We start from the raw sequence: 23,677 nt of genomic DNA on the forward strand, positions 1-23,677 counted from the left end.
CTTCATGCTGTAACTGATCCTATATTTGAAATGTGGGGATGTTGGGACTGTGTGAAGAGCTTTGCACAGAGATAAAAGGAAGATTTAGGCCCACACACGCAGGTGCTAGCTTGGCTCTTACCTTCTAAGTGGGGAAGGGGTTCGTGCTTCCCTTTTAAAGTGATTGGTGGATAGTAGTAATTGGAACCACTTATTGATCCCTTGCTCTGTAAGGGTTACTTTGCTAAGCAGTTTCCATATCTGATCTGATTTAGTAGTATTCAGACAGACATGGAAAGGTTGTTGCCATCAACCCTATCATTTTACAGATGAGCAGCTAAGCTAACAGCAGAAGCTGCTTGAGGTTACAGAGCAGGTACATAAATGACAGAACTGCGACCTGGATGTAGGTCTGGGGGGGCTCCAAAGTTCCTGAACTGCAGTTCCTAAAGTCCTAGACTATCTCTCTGAGGCAGAGTTTTCCTAAAATGGCAAAAGTTGTCAGGGGCAGGTGTTTATTGGGAGTGTGTACACACATGCCTGATACGATGGTAGGGTGGGTGTAGATGGTCAGTATTTTCTGGAGCATGGTGGTATCTTGAGGGCCCTGACTAGGACTCTGGATCTGGTCCCAGTCCCTGCTCCTTGATTACTGGCAGTTTACTACCCTTTCTCTGGACGCTTGTGCAGTTAGAACTCGAAGAAGGAATTGGAACAGATGAGCATTTTTAGAAATTGTTGGCTACAGAACCTAAGCCCATTATGTAAAATTGCCTAAGAAGAAATGATGGGGGAGGGGAAGATATACTTGCAAACTTGTGTGTATTTCTCTGCCCACCCCAGAAGGCACATCTGTGAGCACATCAGGACTTTGAGAATCCATGTTTGAAAACTTTGAGTTTCCTATCCTTGGCATTCTGGAAATCTCTGACTCTCGGAGAATGAGTGGGATAGAGAAAAGGCCTTCAAGTCATAGTTATGTTAGATTTCAAGAGCAACAGAAATCTATCCAGAGTCACTTGTGCCATCCCGTTTCCTTGGCCCTAGAGAAGATCAGTTTGCTATGCATCTCTAGTTTTTTTTCTTACATCCCTTCTGTACTTAACTGACTGCTATAAGGTTGTCCAGTATACTGAGTTTTTAACCCCCAGAGGCCCATGTTTATTTATTTATTTTGAGGGGGAGAGAGAGGGAGAGAGAGAGAGAGAGCTCGAGGCATGAGTGGGTAGGGGCAGAGAGAGAGAGAGGGAGAGAATCCCAAGCAGGCTCCGTACTGTCAGTGTGGCCCAGCTTGGGGCTCGAACTCACTAACCATGAGATCATGACCTGAGCCGAAATCAAGAGTTGGATGCTTAACTGACTGAGCCACCTAGGTGTCCCAGGACAGGGGCTTCTTAAAGGAGACTGAGGCAGGGGGATGCACTTATTTTTTTCTGTAATTTACATGTTATTTGTTAGATATTATTTGTGGCTGTGGGAGAACTCTATTGTCAGCCACCTGCGGGAGGATTCCAGGGGAAGACATTCTTTTAGTTGTACAGGAACCATTAAAGTAGATTTGGGGCCTCTCTCCAGAAGTGGGCCTAGGCCACTGTTGTCTATGGGATGTATTGTTATTTTCCTTCTGATTTATTGAAGCCCAGGTTAGGCTGTGTACATGATCAAGGAAACAAGTTTTGAGATGATCCCTTGTAGTTCTTTGGAAGTAAAAAGGGTCAGGGCCAGGATATTGCTGTCTAAGTAAGGATGGTGATCCATGAGTACCTTACCATAGTGCAAGTCATTTCAGAGTGGTCATTGATGCTCTGGGTCGGTATTTTGGACTAAAGGCTGAGGGACTTGGGAAATAGGCAGTTTGGGGTAGTGGAAGAAGAATTGGTCAGAGGTCAGCAGAGAGGCTTAGATGTTTGTTGTTGTTGTTGTTATTGTTTTTAGAGAGGCTTAGGTTCTAATCCTACCTCTATTTAGCTCTGTTTTAGCTCTTTTTGGAACTCAGTGCACACCTCTTCATTTAAGGCCTCCTTTTTGAATGTGCCATCAAGAGTAAGCTTCAGAATTGACCTCAAATAGCTGAAAATGTTGGACTGTTGGGTAACATTACTAAATGTTATCCTTCTGGATGTTTGAAATGTCTGTAAAAGTGAACAGTTTTCATTTTGATGTAATTGGTGCTAACTTTCTTGGTAAGATAGATGGAGGGGTGTAGGCTTGGGTGGCTTGTTGGCATACTTGATCTTTTAAGATTTCATGAGAGGTGGGTTCTTAATGCCCCTATCCCCAGGCTGGCCAGAACTGTGTCATGGTTGCTTGGAAAGGGTATGTTTAGAGTCCATAGCATTACTTAGCATTGCTTCTGGGCTTGCCAGTGCTCTCACAATAGAGGCAGGAAGACAGGATCCCAGGCCTTTGTTGTAAGAACTCATCAACCATTGGTGAGCTGTCTTATGTAGAATCCTTTAACCAACCCAGCATAACGATATATCCTTGTATCTAGTTTTCTAGCCACTTTGCTCTGTTTGGTGACACTTGTGACAAATAATCAACTTTATTTTGTAATTACTGGGAATACAGTTTAGTACGTAATTACTAATTGTCTATAGCAGTGGTTCTCAGACTTTAGTGTGTACCAGAATTACCAGAGACACTTGTTAAAATTTATTTCTGTGACGCACTCTCAGAGTTTTTGATTCAGTTTATCAGGTGTGGTGCTGGTAACTTATATTTCTAACAAGTTCTCAAGAGTTGCTGATATTCCTGGTCTGGGCACCATACTTTGAGAAGCCCTGGTCTACGGTTAACCAGGTATTGTGTGAGAGAGACTGGTGTGGGATGTGGTCCCTGGCCTTGGAGAGCCTGCCTTTGATTTGGGATCTGCCTTCTACATGAAGGTAGGCCTAAGTTGAGACTCTGCAGGCAAGGGGACAAAATGAGTCTTTGAGAAGTTCAGAGCAGGGAAAAGTCTCTCTAAGTAGGAAGTCAGGAAGCTTTTACAGAACATATTGTGGTCATATGAACTGAGCACATTCCAGGCAGAAAATACTTTCATAAAGATGTGGAGGTGAAAATATCACAAGGCAGTTTCATTGGGTGGCAAGTAGCTCATTACTTTGAGTTGGTGGTTTTTGTATGGTGGTAATGAGAAACAAAGTTTGGAAAATAATTGGGCTCAGATTGCATTGGACTTTGAACACTACAGAATGAGGCTTTCATTAGAGGTGGCTAGCCATTGACAGGGCCCTGTTTAGGACTGGAGGAGAGGTGGCGTGGGGTGGAGAGAGAATGTATAAGAAGAAAGTAACTAGCCAGAAGGTCTTAGACTTCCTTGTTGCATTCTTTTGCTCCCAGCCCTTGGGATTTTTTTCCCCCTTCCTGTTTGGTGGGAAATTGATCCTGAAAGCTGACTGATCATGTTTACGGGTAGTAAACCATTACATGATTACCAGAAGTTCACCGACAATCTTGACAAGGTTAACGGATTATTTTTTTTTTATCTCTGGGGCAAAAAAAAAGGGAGGGGGGGAGGTGGGTTCTAAGATGTAAAAGTTTGAAAATGTTGGTTTGAGTGCAACTAATGAGAAGTTTTGTATTATAGTTGGATGCCTCATTTGGGGAGAAGATTATTTGGATTTTCAGCTTCAGTCTTATAGCAGTAATTTTTGTTAGATTTTTTTTTCCTAATGGAATAACTGACAACGTAGTGGCCCCATTAAGTGTTTTGGCCAAGTCTCTATTTTTAAATATTGTAACATGAAGGTCATTCATATAGATTACGAGATTAATGTTACCTCCAAAAACATGATACGTTTAGTTAGCAGTCATGTTTCTTTTGAAGTTTAACAGTTACTACCACTCTGAAGCCTAGAACATATTGATAAAAATTAATAATTCACCAAACAATAAATAAATCTGCATTTTCCTCACATTTTTAATTGTTTTATTGCTGTTTGTTCTTGGCCTAAATTCAGTGCATTTTTTTTCTTTTAATGAAACATCATAAAAATGAGCTGTTTTTTTTTCTTAAGTTTATTTATTTTGAGAGAGAGAGAGAGAGAGAGAGAGAGAGAGAGAGAGAACATGAGCAGAGAGGGAGGGGCAGAGAGAGAATCCCTAAGCAGGCTCTGGTCAGTGTGGAGCCCAACGTGAGGCTCAAACTCACGAACTGAGAGATCATGACCTGAACCAAAACCAAGAGTCAGGATGCCCAACCAACTGAGCCACCCAGCCATCCCCAAAATGAGCTGTTTTTGATGGATTTTGATTTGTATAGATTAAGAGAAAACTTACTATGTAATGTTGACTAAGAAATGAAGGCATGCATATTAGTTATTATCTTGGACATAAATAAGACTGATTCCTAATATTGTAATTCTCATACATTTATTGTTGTGGTTGGAGCTCCCTTGTATTTATGCTTTGAAAAGTTTTGTTGCTTTCATGAAACTGCAACTTAAATCATGGTATCTCCTTGAATTTTAGGTACTTACACTGTGAAATTTTATGATGGAGTAGTTCAGACTGTCAAACATATTCATGTCAAAGCTTTTTCCAAAGATCAGGTGAGAAATGTGGTTTTGTGCTTTGTGGTATGAATAATACATTGTAATTTTGTTTCTCAAATAAAGGCATTATATTTGTTTATGATGGCAAAGTCTTTATTTCCTTTACCTGACACAATTTCACTAGAAAGCAATATGCAGGTTTTCAGAAATTGTTAATATTTTTCCCTCTCTGCCATTTCCTGTTATCTGTTTTCCTCATCTTTTCTCAAAAGTGTCTCCTTATTACTCTTTTTTTTCTCTCTCCCTGTGCCCTGTCCCCAGAGCTGTTACTCATCATAGGGAACGTGCTGAAATGCTTGAGGAAACCTAGAGTGTATTTTCTCCTCATCTAGCTCAGGATCATGACTTGGTGGTTTCAAAACTGTAGTTTGGTGTGTATTTGGCAATCATTTGTGCTACATATGCCTGGTTTGAAAATTTTGTTTCCTTTTGTGCTGGTCACCATGCACTTGTTTGCTTTAGCATGGGACAAGAGTTTTGATACTAGAAATGTGGTCCATCTAGACATGACCATCTAGAAATTGTTGCCTACTCTTTTCATTTTTTCCCCTTTAGTCTTTTTTTCATGTTTATGCCCTAATGAAATAGTTGAGGGGAAAGCAAGATCAAAATTTGGATATTAATGTTTTAACAATTCTGATCATTAATAATTGTTACTCACCTCTTTGGGTAGTTTTTGATGTGACAGTATTTGGTGATGCTGGGACCTGTCTTTTCTTATGATCAAATGCTTATCACAAGTTTTAGTAAATTCTTCTGTACCTATATTTAACATTTTCAAAGGATTATGATACTTGGTATCTTTAAAGGTAGCCTTAAGAATGTTTTTGCCTTTTGCTGGTTTTCCTTTTCAGAAAATTGAAACAGTTATAAAGCTTTAGCCTTGAGGTTTTTTCTCTTCCATCGTTTGCTGCTTAGGCATCTAAGGAAGTGCTATACAGTACACTAAAATCGAATTTTGTGTGCTGCTTGGATGGCTCAGTCAGAGCATGTGACTCTTGATCACAGGGTTGTGAATTTGAGCCCCATGTGTGGCGTAGAGTTTATTTAAAATTTAAAAAGTGATTTTGGCCTTAAATTTGACAACTTTTTTTTTTTTCAACGTTTATTTATTTATTTATTTATTTATTTATTTATTTATTTATTTTTGGGACAGAGAGAGACAGAGCATGAACGGGGGAGGGGCAGAGAGAGAGGGAGACACAGAATCGGAAACAGGCTCCAGGCTCCGAGCCATCAGCCCAGAGCCCGACACGGGGCTCGAACTCACGGACCGCGAGATCGTGACCTGGCTGAAGTCGGACGCCTAACCGACTGCGCCACCCAGGCGCCCCTAAATTTGACAACTTTTTAAAAAGTTTTTAAAAGTTTAAAAGTTTTTATTTGTTTCTTTTGAGAGAGACAGAGACAGAGTGAGTGGGGGAGGGCCAGAGAGAGAGAAAGAGAATCCCAAGCAGGCTCCATGCTGTTAGCACGGAGCCTGATGCAGGGCGCGAACTCATGAAACCGTGAGATCATGACCTGAGCTCAAAACAAGAGTTGGCTGGACTCTTAACCAACTGAGCCACTCAGGCGCCCCTTTGGCAGTTTTTGTGTTGAGTTTGTGGAGTAAGTTAATAATAGAGGACCGTATTAAGAATTTGTTCAGAATTGTCAGATTGTACCCAGAATCTCCCCAAATGGAAATGTAGGGCTCCAGATAACATTCAACTGTTTACTTTGCTGTACTGAATAAATTGATTGATAGCACTTGAGATGCTTTGGGTTGGAGATAAGCACCTTACCCACTGTGGATTTGTGGGTGCTTCATTTCCCAATTCCCAGCTGTCCCTGAGTGTCTCACTTCATCTCAGACCTGGTGGGTAGTCAGGTGCAGACCCATGGCTCCTGCTTGTATTTGTTTTTTCAACGAGGGCATCATATTTAGTTAAAAGACTTCTCAGGTCTCTTCAGCCCTAAGAATGTAGGGTTCCATAAGGCTATATACAGAGCTTAACTTTCAATTTGCCTTTCTCTTTTAATCTTCTCCCTGCTCCAACTCTCAAAAAAGTACCCAGAAATTAAATACAAGGAAGCTCAAAGAGCTAAGGCAAGCCAGCCCAAGATTATCAGGCTCCCTCCCATAGGGACCAAAGTCTGGACGCTGGGGTTTCTACTCACAACTTGGTATCAAAAGCTGGTACAGAATAAGGTGGTTTCAAAGGCTAGCAGTAACTTGGCTCCAAGGGCCTTTCTGCAGTGGAGCACACCTAACAGGGCCAGGCTGGGTAAGAAGCGGTGTTTGTTGGCCTTGTTAAAAAGCTTCTTCCCTTAGGCATCTGGAAACTGAGTGCCCTGCACCCCCATAGGAGACCAGCCCCAAGGCCCTAGCTCCAGATAAGGCACCCAAGCGTTGGAGAGCAGCCCCTGGCCTGCAGCCATGGCAGTGGATGGTTATGTACCTCCAAAGCTTAACTCATTAAAAGTATCTGTCACAGACAATTTCTAAAGGTATTTTCATATATTACTAGAATAGATTGAGGTTTTTTTCTGTATGACCATACTCTTCTAAATGTTTTGATAATTTATATATTAGGGATATTTATCTTTTTTGAAGTTATAAAAATGACACATTAACTGTAGAAAATTTGGGAACTATAGAAAAGCACAACGAAAGTAAAAATGATGTAATTCTATTATCTAAATACAATTGCTCTTAACAGATTGGCATATATCCTTCTGTGTTTTTTGTAAATATTAATATATATTTTCAAAATTGGGGTCATATGGTTATATTAGTATTCTATATCTTGCTCTTTTTTTAATATGGGGGTTATATCTTGCTCTTTTAACAAAATAGCATTTTCTTAAGTTCTTAATAGTATATGATAATATGGCTTTTCCTGGCTATTTAGTATTGTGTAATATGTATATAACTCTGCTTTGTGTAATTAATTCCCTAATGGTCATTTATAAGGATATTTGTAAATTTGAATATATAAGTCTGATTATTCTGTCAGAAAATTTAATTTCTATGAATTCATTCTAGTTCTAATTCTTTGACACAGATTGCCAACATGCTGCCCCTCCCCCTAAGGTGGTTGTCATTTATGATTCTGCCAGCAGTTACTGAGGAGTGCTTGCTCTCAAACCTGACTGCTTTCAGAAAATTTTGGGGATCTGAAAAATTTTCTTCCAGGGTCTAACCTTGTTTATTATTTATCCTTATGGGACAAATTAAACTTTCACTTACTGAATATTTAGGTACTCCTTCCAGCTTTTGTGAGAGATCTGCATGCCTAGTGCGTGCTTGGTGCTGGGAATTCCATATGCACTTGATATGGTGGTCCCTGCTGTTCTCTTGAGGTCTTGGAAGAGAGATACACATACAAATTTAATTGTAGTTTTGCAAACTCTAGAGCTTTCAGAGCTGACTTTATTAGGAGCAGTCATATTAGGACACACGATTTTTAGGATGCTTTAAAAAGTCATTTAGGAGGAAAGTAACCAAGAAGTAATACTTCTGTCCAGTGGACAAAAACTCAGTAGCTTAGGAGCACAGTAGGTGATTTATTGGCTTGGGCATAGCCTTTACCTGATTAAGGAAGCAAAGACCCTGCTTCTGGGTTAGACAGTCTTTACAGCTTTCCTGTTCAGCTTCCATTTATCAGTTTGTGTTCTTCTCTACACAGGGCATCAGCATCCACTGGCAAACTGAGCCAGGCCTCTGAAAGGCCCTGGGTCTGTGTAGTCATGCTTGGGACGAGAAGGATGTAGCTTGGAGACATTTTCTTAGAATACCTCTGTCAGAAAGATTGCTTTGCAGAAGAGGTCCCTGGGGTATTTGTCCCTTTAATTATCCAGTGACTTAATCAAAATATAGATCATTCTGTCTCAGAAGGAATTGACCACGACTTTTTTTTTTTTTTTAAATTTAGGATTGGTTCTCAAGCCTCAGAGTATGGAAGGGTATTTTCAGTGGTTCTTTCCATTTTGTGACATAGCATATGTCCTGTTTTAATTTGTTTGTCTTCATATGTTTGCAAAAAAAAAAAAAAACCCCACCTGATTTTATATTTGCAAGTAATTACAAAGTGTGTTTCATCGCTATTTTGCTCATTTTAGAATATTGTGGGTAATGCTAGGCCTAAAGAAACAGACCACAAAAGTCTTCCATCATCTCCTGATAAACGAGAGAAGTTTAAAGAACAAAGAAAAGCCACTGTCAACGTGAAGAAAGACAAAGAGGACAAAGCCTTAAAGACAGAAAAGCGACCCAAGCAGCCTGATAAAGAAGGAAAGTTAATCTGTTCTGAAAAGGGGAAGGTGTCAGAGAAAAGCCTCCCCAAGAACGAGAAGGAAGATAAGGAGAACATTTCAGAAAATGACAGGGAGTACTCTGGAGATGCTCAAGTGGATAAGAAACCTGAAAATGACATTGTGAAGAGTCCACAAGAAAACTTGAGGGAGCCAAAAAGAAAACGAGGCAGGCCTCCTTCCATAGCTCCTGCTGGTGAGTTTCCCATGTGGGGTCTGCAGTGGCAATGCCAGAGTGTTGTTCTGTGGCTCTTTGTGGTTCTCTGTCACTTCCATACTTCAATCCTTAATTTTTGTGCCTGACTTTGAATCGTTCTGTGATCTGTGGAGCAGAATTTAAGGGAGGTGTGTAGCCAGATGAATGTAAGTTGGGACACATGTCCTTTACTGAGCTTCTGGAGTGGTGTGTAACTGTCCACTAGATGCTTCAGCTTATGTGGTAAAACCTAACAAGCTAAGGCCTTTTGCCTGTGCCTATTCAACTGATCTCAATATAAGGAAGCTTAAAAGAACCTGGGATTAGGAAATAATAGTTTTCTTGAGAGACATGAAGGAGGAAAGGAGAAGTAAATACATGTGGGCATCAGATAGAGGCAGGGCCAAAGAACACTGGACCTAGGAAGGCATATGTACATTTTGAAGTTGAGCTCTCTGGAGAGTGATTATTGATTGGACATTTTCACAGTCTAAGTAAAAAGCTGAGTTGGGTACTTGGTAAGAGTTAAGGTTAAAGGTACAGATTTAGGGAAGAATGTATAGTTATTCTAAAAAGTTGAAATTTGGAATTCTTTAGAATAACCAAGAATGAAGCACATCCTGAATTTCTTCCTAGGCCAAATACTCCTTCTCTAGTCAATGCAGTGGCATGAAGAACACTTAGAATGTCTAGACTAAATGCTGGCTGTGATCATCTGGCAGTGGTCTTCAGACATTCTTGCTTGCATATTTCCTACATGAATATTGAAAAATTATGAATCCCCTAGTATGTTTTAGAGGGTATCTATTTTTATCACAAGTTTAAATAGGTGCAAATGATATATTTAAAATACAAAATAAGACACAAAATGTATTTTCATCATAACTGCACAACTATAGAGTTAGCTCATTCATTGGACAAGTTTAAATAGGTGCAAATGATATATTTAAAATATAAAATATGACATAAAATGTATTTTCATCACAACTGCGCAACTATAGAGTTAGCTTATTCATTGGTCCTGCGTGATGTGGAATGCAAAGCCAGTCCTGTTGATCCAGGCAGCTACATCAGACTTCATTTCTGTGGGAAAAAAAAGTCTGTCTGAATTTACTTCAAATAAATGTATTAATACTCATTCCCAGTAGACAACCTTTTCACATCTGAGTTCTAATTCTAAGATAGGAAATTAGATATAAAAGGATTTCTTCCCAGATGAATGAAGGCACCACGTCCTTCAGAGGATGTTTAACTGAATTTTGCTCTCAAAAGCTAAAGCATGCTGGCATTGTCCCTAGGCCTAATGATGGCCTAGACCTGTACTGTCCAGTATGGTAGCCACTGGCCACAGGTGGTTATTGAGCACTTGAAATGTGGCTAGTCTGAATTGAGATGTACTGTGAGTGTAAAATATACTCTGGAATTCAAATACTGGGTGCAAAAAAAACAAAAGGAATGTAAAATATCTCATTAATCATTTTATGTTAAAATGATGTTTTTAGATGTGTTGGGTTAAGTAAAATTATAAATTCACTTTTTTTGAACTAAAAAATTGAAAATTACACGTATAGCTTGCATTTGTGGCTCTCCTATTTCTATTAGTACTCGTATAAATTCACTACTTCCTCTGCAGGGTTCTGGGAGAGAATTAAACCCCACTGCCCAAGGCATCCGTAATGAATTGACATCTCCATGCATTGAGAATGCTACTAGTTATAAACCATCCTTGGGAGAATTGAGAAAATTATCTCTTGTGTTCTGTGTTCAGATGAGGAATCCCAGTTGAGAAAGTCTGGAGGTTTTTAAACCTCTGGGCAGTGTACCGTGTTAAGATGTAGGATGTGTGTTATGCAGGCCTTTTTATTTAAGTAGGAGAAGGGCACTTGTGCAAGAAGAGGTGGAAAATGAGAACTAGTGGAAATCTTATGTGTCCTCATCTCAGCTTAGGAAAGCATGTCTATGAGAAGTGAGTGCTCTGAAACTGATTCCCCTTCAGCTGTTCATGCTCTGGCTTATACCCTCCCGAAAGTATATACTGGGGTGGTTGCACTCAACGTTGCTGACTGCGCTTTGAAGCCACTTGGCTTCACTCAGATTAAAAATGGTGGGGAGGCATTCAGTTTATTGCTTTTATTTTGTAAGTGTAAGATCTCATATCAAATAGGATCGATTTGATAGAGAAATGGTGTTTTCCAAGTTTGCCTCAGGCATTTCTCTCCAGTCAGAATCTCTGAAATTGTTAATAGCCTTCCCAGAGGATTCTTATTGTAAGAAGAGTTTGGAAAACACTACTGTTCTATGTAGTCAGCCCTGGATTGTATGTGGTATCAAAGTAAAAATGTTTGTCAAATATGTCCTATGTAGTTCAAATCTCCTTTAAAAATTAATTAGCACAAGTTCATTGACCCAGTGAAGCATTGAGCTCTCTAAATTTTACAGACTTAATTGGAACAGGATCTGAGCTATTTAAGGAGGGTTGTTTGTAGTTGTGTTTAATTTGGAATGTTTGTGATTCCAAGTTCTAACCACTTGGAACAAAATAATGTTGGCATATTGGGAAGATTGAACACAGGAAGAGCCAAGAAGTTTAGCACACTCTTCAGGTTTGCCTCCTCAGACCTCAGCCCTGTCTCTTGTTTGGTTTTTCGCCACGGCCAATCTGAAGCTACTGGTCTTCAAGGAGTCTTCTTCTTGCGTGCGCGCCCCCCCCCCCCCCACTCCCCTTATTCCTTTTCCCTTTCTTCCTTTCTCCTTTCAGCCTTCATCAGACACCGCGCCCTGGCCTTCCCCCCCCCCCCCCCCCCCAAGCTCTATCTTCCCCACAAGCTTCCTGGTTTCATTTCTTTTTGTTTTTTCTTCTGCCTGTTTTGGATTCTCATCTTTTGTGATTGGGGAGAGCTTCTTAAGTGTTGGGTTTAAAAATAAAGAGTGGGTACTATCCAAGGGTTTAGAGTCTGCACTGCTAAATTGTGTCAGAGCTGGATTTGTTGGGGATCAGCAGCCTTGCCTGGAACACTGACTATCAAATAGTGTAGTCTCCTGAGATTTTTCTGGAATTGTTTTTAAGAGGTTATAAATGTTGACATTCTTTTTGGTCCCTCACAACTAGGACCAATGCCAACCTAACTAATTTAGCAAGTAGAGATTGAAAACAATATTCAGGCTGTAGTCCCAGGTATATATCTTAGGAATTAGCCTGCATGGTGAATTTCCTGAGTATTGGATAAATCAAGTTTTGTTTTATTTTAATGTTTATTTATTTTTGAGAGAGTGCAAGGGGGGGAGGGGCAGATAGAGGGGGACAGAGGAATCCAAAATGGGCACTGTGCTAACGGCAGCGAGCCTGATGTGGGTCTTGAACTCACGAACCATGAGATCATGACCTGAGCCAAAGTTGGATGTTCAACTGACTGAGCCATCCAGGTGCCACAGATAAGTCAAGTTTTGGTGAGGAGATTTGATGGTGGTAAAAATGACTTTTTTATTGCCCTTGCACTGTCATGTTTTTTTAAAAATTTTTTATTTTTTTAACGTTTATTTATTTTTGAGACAGAGAGGGACAGAGCATGAACAGGGGAGGGGCAGAGAGAGAGGGAGAAACAGAATCTGAAACAGTCTCCAGGCTATGAGCAGTCAGCACAGAGCCCGATGCGGGGCTCGAACTCACGGACCATGAGATCATGACCTGAGCCGAAGTCGGACGCTTAACTGACCGAGCCACCCAGGCGCCCCTGCACTGTCATGTTTTAAAGTAGTCATGTTGGGGTGTAGGGTTTTAAAGAGAGGATTTTAGGAGAGAAGTGTATGTAGAGCTGAGTCATAGGAGAAACCAAAAAAAGAGATGAAGGAAGGGGCGTTTGGCTGGCTCAGTCGGTAGAGCATGTGACTCTTGATTTCGGGGCCTTGTGTTTGAACCCCACAATGGGTGTAGAGATTACTTAAATGAAGAAATAAATCTTTAAAAAAGAGATGAAGGATGTCAGTCTACAGGTATCAGCATCTCATGTTAAGGAAGTAGTGTCTTACCCATTACACTTTTGTTTTTTTATTAGCCCTTTGAGGGTCTGTTTATTATGTGAGTGTGTGTGTGCATGTGTTTTATTTATATATAATCATGAGGACTGAGCACTAAGAAATTGCATAATTTTTTTGTGTGTTTTATATACACTGTAGCTGTGGATTCAAACTCTCAAACTTTGCAACCAATAACATTGGAATTGAGAAGACGGAAAATATCAAAAGGAAGTGACGTCCCATTAAAACGTTCTCGGCTTGACAAAAATTCATGTGAGTCTCCAGTTTGTGTATGTGCGGCTAGAACTTGATGTTGATTGGGTTAGTTTCCCCTGTACTCCTGTTGTTTCCTATTTTCAATATATAGACTCTAATGCTGTTTTTGATCATAGGAGCTGATGTGGATGATTTGGGTTGGATCAGAAGGAGTTTTGCCTGAAGAAAAATAAATCCCAAAGCACAAACTATATTAATGTTGGGCTTAGTGGTGTCATCTTCATGCCCATAAACTACATTTCCATTGGAAATTTAATGGTTTAGGAAGGGACGGATTTCATATGCTAAGTGAAACTTTAAAAATGCTATTTATGGGGCACCTGAGTGGCTCAGTTGGTTAAACATCCGACTTCGGCTCAGGTCATGATCTCGTGATTCGTGAGTTTGAGCCCCGTATTGGACTGTCTTGTCAGCATGGAGCCCACTTCAGATCCTCTGTACCCCTCTCTCTCTGCCCCTCCCCTTTGCATGCATGCTGTCTCTTTCTCTCTCAAAAATAAACATTAAAAAATCTTATTTATTGATTAAAAAGTGCTTTGGCTCTGAAAAGGATTTGTAATGGTTCTAAGGCTTTATAAACTTTATTGACTTTGAAAATTAGTACACAAACTTTTAAGTTGGGATGCCCTAAAATAGAACTTAGTTGTCAAGATAGGTGTGACCTTGGGGCACCTGGGTGGCTTAGTTGGTTAAGCATCCGACTTCAGCTCAGGTCATGATCTCACAGCTCGTGAGTTCAAGCCCTGCATCGGACTCGGTGCTGACAGCTCAGAGCCTGGAGCCTGCTTCAGATTCTGTGTCTCCCTCTCTCTCTGCCCATCCCCAGCTTGTGCTGTATCTCTTGAAAATAAATAAATGCTAAAAAAAATTTGAAAAAAAATGGATTAAAAGATAGGGCGTGATCTCAAAACAAATTTTCAAACCATGAACAAGGATAATTCTATCCTGGCAGAGAGACTGTGCCTTTACTTAAAACTACAAATTAAGAAAGGATATTTCCTTTTATTACTGGCCTAATATTCCAGAAGTCTCTTTAAGCCCTTGTAGGGGTAACCAGCCCAGAAATTTGGAATAGCAGAGTTGTTTCTTCTTCTTGGGTTCTTGACTATGACTCTCTTAATGGTTTATAGCCCAGGAAAAGTCAAAAACCTACTCGGAAACCACTGACAAAGACTTATCGAGGAGACGGTCCTCCAGGCTGTCCACTAATGGGACGCATGAAATCCTAGATCCTGAATTGGTTGTATCAGATTTGGTTGATACGGTTAATACTGATCCTTTGCAAAACACATCATCCGTTAACAAGGAATCTGAAGAAGGTGAGTCAGAATCTGTTCTGGAATTGTCTTACCAGCTTGCCTGTCTAGGAAGAACCCATCTAAATCATTGTATACTACCTTCCACAAGTTTTAGATGGTGTTGAAATCAAATTTTTGAATGAGTTGCAGTGTTTATTATACTATTCTTCACTGATGATTCAGTAGACAAACTTCCTGTACACGTTTGTGATTGGTTTTACTTGTATGTGTCTGAATGTTTCGTTGGAGGTACAGTGCTTGAAGAGTCCTGTCCCTCTGTCTGTCTTTCTGGTGCTATCTCTCTTCAGTGCTTCTGCCTTTTTGTTAACACTTCAAGAAAAATATATTCACTTTGGTCTCTTATTAGCCTTTTTCTTTGAGATGCTCAAAACTCTGGCTCTATGTGCTGGAACCTGTGAATGAATTCTTGTATGCTGCGAGGTGAATGGCTTCTTATCAAAAGTCCCTGGATTTCTTAGTCTGCTGTGGGACTTTTGGTTGATTATATAAATGTGTATGTTCCCTAGGTTTTCTTTTTTTTCTTCTAGGTCAGTTGAAATCTCCTTTGGAAGCTGACCAGGTCTCATCTGCATTGACTTGCCACTCCTTTGGTGATGGATTGGGGGCTGCAGGCTTGGAGTTGAACTGCAAGTCAATGGGAGAAAACAGCATGAAGACAGAATCGGCTTCTCCTCTTGCTGAGTTACAAGAGATTTCTACTGTGGCAGGTTCCTATTTAGTGTTAAGATAATTCTCTTCTCTATATGCTTTTGCTTCTGCTTTGTGAACTAAAAAAAAAGACAAGACGTTTCTAATGATGTTTTTTCACCTTTTATTAATAACTTTTCCTTATTTTAATGCTATATCCTTTTCATTTCTGATATTGCTAATTTGTGTTCCATCTCTTTTGATTAGTATACTTAGGGATTTATCAATTTTGTTGATAGTTTCAAAGAACCAACCTTCTATCTTAATTTTCTCTATTTGTCTTTTTAAATGGTCATTGATTTCTATTGCGATCTTATTTTCTTCCCTTACATTTTTCTAGAAACTTAGGTCATTGATTTTAGATTTTCTTTTCCAGTATTAACATTTAAAATTACAAACAAAATAAAATTACAAATTTCCCATTAAGCACTACTTTAGCTACATCCTACAGATTTTGATACGTTGTTGTATTTTCAGTTTCTTTCAATTTAAGATATCTTGTGATTTATTTGCTGATAATGGCTTACTTTGAAGCATGTTGTTTCATTTCCTAATATTGGACTTTTTAGAGATACCTTATTGGTACTGATTTCTAATGTAATTCCATTGTAGTCAGAGAACATACTTTGTAGGATTTCAGTCTTCTAATATTTGTTGGGATTTATTTTATGGCCAAGCATATGATCTGTCTTGGTGAATGTTCCATATATATTTGAAAAAAAAAAATGTGTGTGCTGCCATTTTATATCTGTTCTATCAGTTACCAAGAGAGGGGTGTTAAAAATCTCTAACCATGATTGTGGATTTGTCTATTTCTCCAAAGAATTCTGTCAGTTTTGCTTCATGTATTTTGAAGTTTTGTTATTAGGTGCATATGTATTTATAATTGTTATGTCCTCATGATGAATTGTCCTCTTTGTAATGTGAAATATCATGCTATTTTTGGTAATGATCTTTGACTTAAAGTCTACTTTACCTGCTATTAGTACAGGTACTTTTGCTTTCTGTATGCACGGTGTATCTATTTCTATCACTTTTCTTTCAACATAACAGTGTCTTTAAATTCAAATTGTGTCTTTTATAGGTGGCATATACCTATTTTGATTTTAAACTGCAGTGTGTAGTCTGTTTACATTAAATATGAGTATTGATATTATTGCTTTTAGGTTTACTACCATTTTGCTTTTTGTTTCCTGTTTATCCTGTGTTTTGTTCTTTTCCTCCCTTCCTGTTTTTTTAGGTTAATTGAGTTTTTTTCAAATTTCATTTTAATTTTTTCTATTAGCTTCTAGGTATACTTCTTAGAATTTGTTTTAGAGGTTAGTGTAGGAATTATGATATATATCCTAAGCTTTTTGCAGTTTACTTTTAATATTGAACCACTTTATCTAAAACGTGTAGTCATTGAATCCTTCCCTCTTTTGTGCTCTAGTTGCCTCTTGGAAGCTGTAAAATCCACAGAACAGTATTATAATTTTTGCTCTTAATAATTCTGTATTACAAAGGTGATGAAGACACAAGAGTCTTATTTATGCACATATTTACCATTCCCACTTCTTCATATCTTCCTGAAGATTACATTTCAGCCTGAAAACTTTCCTGTACTTTTTTCTTGGTAGCGTAGGTTTCCTGGTGACAAATTCTTTTGGTTTTTGTTTATCTGGACATGACTTTATTTAACTTTCAATCTTGAAGGATATTTTCTTCACTGGGTATAGAATTTGGGGTTTACAATTTTGTTTTGTTTTTCTTTTTAAGTACTGTAAAGGTGTTGTTCATGGTCCTCTGGCCTCTGTTGTTTGTTTTTTTTTTTTTTTTTTTTTTTTTTTTTTTTTTTTGAGACAGAGAGAGACAGAGTATGAGCAGGGGAGGGGCAGAGAGAGAGGGAGACACAGAATCTGAAGCAGGCTCCAGTCTCTGAGCTGTCAGCACAGAGCTCAACGCGGGGCTCAAATTCACAGACTGTGAGATCATGACCTGAGCTGAACTCGGACGCTTAGCCCACTGAGCCACCCAGGCGCCCCTGGCCTCTGTTGTTTCTGAAGAGAAGTTAGTAATCATTCATATCATTGTTTCTGTTTGTAATGTGTTATTTTCTTTTTGGTTTCTTTTAAGATTTCTCTCTCTGCTTTTTAGCAGTTTGACTATAATGTATTTAGCTTTTGTGTTTTTTTAAACCTACTTGAGAGTGAGTTTGAATTTGAAAATTAGTGGTTTTTGTCAAGTTTCAACCATTATTTCTGTGAATATTGTGTCCCATTCTCTCTGTCTTCTTTGGTGATTCACATTATGCTTATGTTAGACCTTTTGATATTGTGCCACAGGTCCTTGGGATTTGTTGATTTTTTCTTTTCTTTTTCACTCTTTTCCTCCTCTTTTTCCCCTCTTTTTCAGATTGAATAATTTCTGTTTTCAAATTCTTTCTTCTCTTGATTCCAATCTGCTCTTAACCCCATCCTGTGAACTTTTTTATTTTTGATGCTTTTTTAGTTCTAGAATTCCCTTTTTTCTCACTAGACTCTCTGCTGAGATATTGGGAGTCTGTATGTTCATTATGAGCGTAGTTTTTATAGTTGCATTAAAGTCCCTGATAATCTGCCACCTAGATTATCTTGAAGCTAATCTCCATTGATCTTTCTCTTGACTGTAGGTCACATTTTCCCTTTTCTTCATGTGTCTAATGTTTTGGATTGCATCCTGCACATGGTGTCTGATATGTTGTAGAGCCTGGCTTATGTTTATTTCCTCTGAAGAATGCTGATCTCTTTGTTTGAAAGGGCAATTAACTTGGCTGAACTCACATTCCAAATTCTTTTTCTCTGCAGGGGACAGTAGCTGAAACTTTTGCTCAGTTCTTTTAGCTTTAATTGGGCTGCTTGAAACTGTTCATTCAAAGATCAGCCAGAGATTTAGGCAGAGTTTATGTGTAGAAATTGAAGCCACCCTTTTGTGACTCTCTTCTTTTTTAGGACTTTCTCCCTCATTTGCCAGCTGTTGTAGTTGCACTGAAGTTTGCCTTTTGTTTCTTGAACCAGTAAGTCTAAAGATGTCTTACTTGAGTTTTAGCTGCCCAGTGTTACTGACTGGAGCCTGCCTTTAGGTGAAAAGACTTAAGAGATGGGAAAGTTACCTAGTGCCCTTCTCTTATTCCAGATATACAACTCCTGTTTCTGCCTGCTTTTTGTTGCTCTTTATTGCCTTTTCATATTTGTTTTTAAATATTTTTTCCAGTTTAAAATGGTTGCATGCAAAAGGGATGTTCTAGTATGAGCTATTCTATCATTACTGAAAGAGAAAACTTTACGTTATGGTAATAGCTTAGGAAGTTGTACACGTTTATGTCTACACAGAGATTTTTTTTTTTTTAAAGTAGTGATTGCTTGTTGCATTAATAGCTACTTGGATGTTACATTTCTATAATGTTATGTTTGTGGTAAATGTTCAGAGTCCGGGATGGTGCTGACCATGAATAAATCTTGATCTTTGCCTTTTAAAGTGAAGAACATCTAAACCACTTTTTTGTGTGTATGTGTATTTATTTTTTTTTTCCTTTTAAAAAAGCAGTAAAAAAAATAATATATACTGTTCATAAAAATGTCAATATAGAGGTATTAGGAGTTAAAGTGAGAAGTGTCTTCTATCTTGCTTCTTTTCTCCTTGGATAACCCTCTTGTTATTAGTTTGTTATTTTTCTAGATCCTTTTCTATATGTTTATAGGTAGGGAGGCAATTAAGATTTTATTATTTAATTTAAATTAAATTAAATTTAATTTAAATGTAATTGGGTTAATTCTAGGCTTATTGTTTTCTGACTTATTTTCAGTTTTCTTGAGATCTATCTTTGTAAGTACACTTGTTTCATTCTTTTTAATGATAGAGTAATGGTGTCTTGTAAGAATGTTCCATCATATATTTAGCCATTTCCCTTTTGACAGACATTTAGAGTGTTTCTGAGCAGTTGATATTTCAAACAACGATGGCAATGGTATTCCTTGAACATACATAAATATATATCTGCACTGTATATACACATATATTTTAAATTTATTTTGAGAGAGAGAGAGTGCACAAGTAGGAGAGGGGCAGAGGGAGAAGGAGAGAGAGAATACCATACAGGTTCTGCGTTGCCAGCACAGAGCCCCATCTGAGGCTCGAACTCAGGAATCATGAGAACGACCTGAGCCGAAATCAAGAGTTGGATGCCTAACCGACTGAGCCACTGAGGTGCCCCACCTTGAACATGTATTTTTGACCACTTGGTGAATAGCCCTTAAGGATAACTTGCTGTGAGTGTAATTGCTGGGTTTGAGAGAATGTACATTTTCTTTTTTTTTTTTTTTTTTTTTTTAATTTTTTTTTTCAACGTTTTTTATTTATTTATTTTTGGGACAGAGAGAGACAGAGCATGAACGGGGGAGGGGCAGAGAGAGAGGGAGACACAGAATCGGAAACAGGCTCCAGGCTCTGAGCCATCAGCCCAGAGCCTGACGCGGGGCTCGAACTCACGGACCGCGAGATCGTGACCTGGCTGAAGTCGGACGCTTAACCGACTGCGCCACCCAGGCGCCCCGAGAATGTACATTTTCAATTGCATTAACAAATTACCCTCCAAAGACCATTCTACTTAATATTTTGACCAAGAGTATGATAGAGTACATTTTCCCTTACATCTTTGCTTTCTATGGATATTATACATCTTTTAAATTTTCTTTATGTTAATATTGGAAATAAGACTTTGTCTTTTAAGCTCTGTGTTTTTTTTAAATGGGAGTAAACAGTTTTTCATGGGTTTATTGAATATTTTAATCTTTTTCTGCAAATTGTCTTTATTGCATTTTATTTGCCCATTTCCTGTTGTGTTGTTTGTTTTTATTATGGATTTGCCAGGTTTCCTTTGTATAGTTTTGATGTTGATATTTTGTCTTTTCTATACATTATACTTTAATTTCTCTTGGTCATTTGTCTTTTATATATTGTAACTTACAACACTGAAATTAAAAAAAAAATTAAATGTTTATTTATTTTGAAAGAGAGAACGTGTGTGTGAGCAGGGGAAGGGCAGAGAGACAGGGGGAGAGAGAATCGCAACCAGGCTCTGTGCTGTCAGCGCAGAGCTGGATGTGGGGCTCAGTTTCCTGAACCATGAGATCATGACCTGAGCCAAAATCAAGAGTCAAATGCTTAACCTACTAAGCGACCCAGGTGCCCCTAAAATTAAAATTTTAAATGTACTGTATTTTCCTTCAGTATTTAGAAAAAATAGTTATGATCATAATATGTGTATAATAAATATTATTACATATGTATTTTATCATATTAAAAAAAAATCACTGGAGCACCTGGGTGGTTCAGTCGGTTAAGCGTCCTACTCTTTTTTTTTTTTTTTTTTAATGTTTATTTATTTTTTGAAGGAGATAGGAGGGGCAGTGAGAGAGGGAGACAGAATCCGAAGCAGGCTCCAGGCTCTGAGCTGTGAGCACAGAGCCCGATGTGGGGGACTCAAACCCACGGACTGTGAGATCATGACCTGAGCTGAAGTTGGATTCTGAACCTACTGAGCCACCCAGGTGCCCCTACTCTTTTTTTTTTTTTTTTTTTTTTAACATTTATTTTAAAAAATTTTTAATGTTTGTTTATTTTTGACAGAGACAGCACGAGTGGGGTAGGGGCAGAGAGAGAGGGAGACACAGAATCCAGAGCAGGCTCCAGGCTCTGAGCTGTCAGCACAGAGCCCGATGCGGGGCTCGAACCCATAGACTGCGAGATCATGACCTGAGCTGAAGGAGGATGCTCAACCTACTGAGCCACCCAGGCGCCCCTTATTTATTTATTTTTGAGAGAGAGAGAGAAAGCACAAGCTGAGGTGGGGCAGAGAGAGAGGGAGACGCAGAATCCGAAGCAGGCTCCAGGCTCTGACCTGTCAGCACAGAGCCGGACACGGGGCTTGAACTCATAAACTGTGAGATCATGATCTGAGCTGAAGTCGGATGTTTAACCATCTGAGCCACCAGGTGCCCCAAATACCCTACTCTTTTTTTTTTTTTAATTTTTTTAATGTTTATTTATTTTTGAGAGAGACCTGAGCCACCAGGTGCCCCAAATACCCTACTCTTTTTTTTTTTTTAATTTTTTTAATGTTTATTTATTTTTGAGAGAGACCTGAGCCACCAGGTGCCCCAAATACCCTACTCTTTTTTCTTTTTTCTTTTTTTTAAATTTTTTTAATGTTTGTTTATTTTTGAGAGACAGTGAGAGAGAGTGTGAGTGGAGGAGGGGCAGAGAGAGAGGGAGATACAGAATCTGAAGCAGGCTCCAGGGTCTGAACTGTCAGCACAGAGCCCGACACGGGGTTCGAACTCACAAACCGCAAGATCATGACCTGAGCTGGAGTCGGAAGCTTAACTGACTGAGCCACCCAGGTGCCCCCCAAGCATCTTACTCTTGATCTTGGCTTAGGATCAAACCCTGTGTTAAGCTCTCTGCTGACAGGATGAAGCTTGCTTGTGATTCTCTTTTCCCCTCTCTCTCTGCCCCTTCCCTGCTTGTGCTCTCTCTCTCAAGGTAAATGAATAAAGACATTAAAAAGGTCACTTTAATTATTGTATAAGTCACCATTTAAAAATTTTTATGAAATAAATTTTTCCTACCCATAGCTCATACCCCAAAGTTCTTGATCAGCATTCATCTTTAAAACATTCTTCTCTAACCTCTTTTTTTTTTTTTCTTCCCCTCCCGCATGGACTTCTGTTAAGTTTCTCAAAAAAAAGAAGTTAGAGAGGGAGGGAGCCAAAGCATAAGAGACTCTTAAAAACTGAGAACAACCTGAGGGTTGATGAGGGGTGGGAGGGTGGGGAAGGTGGGTGATGGGTATTGAAGAGGGCATCTTTTGGGATGAGCACTGGGTGTTGTATGGAAACCAGTTTGACAATAAATTTCATATTAAAAAAAAATTCTTTATTTTGGGGGCGCATGTTGGTTAAGTGTCCAGCTTCGGCGCAGGTCATGATCTCCTGGTTTCTGGGTTTGAGTCCTGCGTTTGGCTCTGTGCTGACAGTGTGGAGCCTGCTTGGGATTCTCTCTTGCTCTCTTTCTGCCCCTGTCCGTTCTCTCCCTCCCCTCCATTCTCTTTCTCTCTAAATAAATAAATTTTAAAAATTTGTTTATTTTGTAAAATTTGACTTACCATGAATTGAAATGGGTAGAGTAAGGGAGAAGGGAATTAAGTGTAGGTAAAATTTGGCATTTCCTAGATGTCTGTGAAGGTCTAAGTACTTATGGGGTAGCTCTCTTCTAGACTCAACTGTATCCTGAACTAGCGCAGACTTAATGAGGGGAAGACATGGCCCTTTGGTGAATTTAGCCAGAAATGAGCTGTGGAATCAAATCTCATGAGTTTTTATTGATGACATGGTTCTGGACCTGAAAAGTGTTCTTTTGGCAAATATAGATGGTCTGTAACCTTCTCCCTTTCCACTGTGTGGAGAGTATGGGCTCTATAGTTCCCAGAGCAGAGCTTATGTATGTATGAGCCCAGAGAAAGAATGAAGAAGCTTGTGGAGGTTTGTGGATTGCCCATTGTTCCTTGGAGAAGAATATGCTGAGAAGTTCTTTTAGTGAGAGCCTTGGGGAAATGGTAAATGTTAAATGAAGTGGTCTTCCTGCACTTAGGGCAGAAAAGGTGAGAAGAGATTCTGCAGACATGGGTGTGGAAGCTCCGGTTGCACATCTTTTCTTGCCCAGTTGGAATATCCTGTGAACCTGCTAGATACCATGCACTGTGCTGAAATAAGTAACACTGACACAAGATTAGTATGACTTAGTGCCTGCCTGAAGACCATCTCAACCTGGGAGATATTACATTTAAGCTGAATCTCGATGGGTAAATAGTACTGTCCTGTGAGAAATAGATGGGGGCTAGGTATTCCAGCAGAGTAAACAGTATGAGCAAAGGTGTAGCCCATTTCCTAGTGTGTTATTTTACTGGAGAGAAGGAGGGTAGTTGAATATTTGGTGATTCTGTATTTTGACGCTACATACTTGTGACTTCATTTAGTTTTAGCTGTCATGAAATCTGCACATCTGTACCCTCATTTGTGTTACACTAAATACGTCTATAATTTATATGTTTAACAATGAATATAAGATTTGAAATTCTTTGCTTTTCTTTAGAAGGGCATATTCCAAATATTAGGAGTAGTATAAATTACAAATAGAAAAATTTTACTTTGTTAAAAGGTGAGTGACATTTAAATAGTTTTGTTTTTAATGGGGTCGTTTATAAAACTGACACCACAATGACTGTATGTCTTCAGAATTGCATACTTTTATTTGGATAATTTCAATTGGGGTGG

General features: G+C 39.0%; 1 protein-coding gene and 1 pseudogene across 6 annotated transcripts in view; one reads left to right on the forward strand and one right to left on the reverse strand.

The window, feature by feature from the left end:
* PHF20 (PHD finger protein 20) overlaps window positions 1-23,677 on the forward strand; it is a 173,736-nt gene that overhangs the window by 86,403 nt on the left and 63,656 nt on the right. For 4 of the 6 annotated variants that reach the window (XM_058685446.1, XM_058685449.1, XM_058685447.1 and 1 more), the window contains exons 5-9: window positions 4,456-4,535; window positions 8,643-9,030; window positions 13,204-13,317; window positions 14,451-14,639; window positions 15,167-15,346. In XM_058685446.1, coding sequence (XP_058541429.1) covers window positions 4,456-4,535; window positions 8,643-9,030; window positions 13,204-13,317; window positions 14,451-14,639; window positions 15,167-15,346 — 951 coding nt within the window. The remainder of the gene's footprint in view (window positions 1-4,455; window positions 4,536-8,642; window positions 9,031-13,203; window positions 13,318-14,450; window positions 14,640-15,166; window positions 15,347-23,677) is intronic. The other 2 variants (XM_058685450.1, XM_058685451.1) reach the window with 1 other exon arrangement.
* LOC131486141 (transmembrane protein 256-like) lies at window positions 6,615-7,970 on the reverse strand (annotated as a pseudogene).

This window comes from Neofelis nebulosa, chromosome 9 (genome assembly GCF_028018385.1).
Source record: "Neofelis nebulosa isolate mNeoNeb1 chromosome 9, mNeoNeb1.pri, whole genome shotgun sequence".
Classification (NCBI taxonomy): Eukaryota; Metazoa; Chordata; class Mammalia; order Carnivora; family Felidae; genus Neofelis; species Neofelis nebulosa.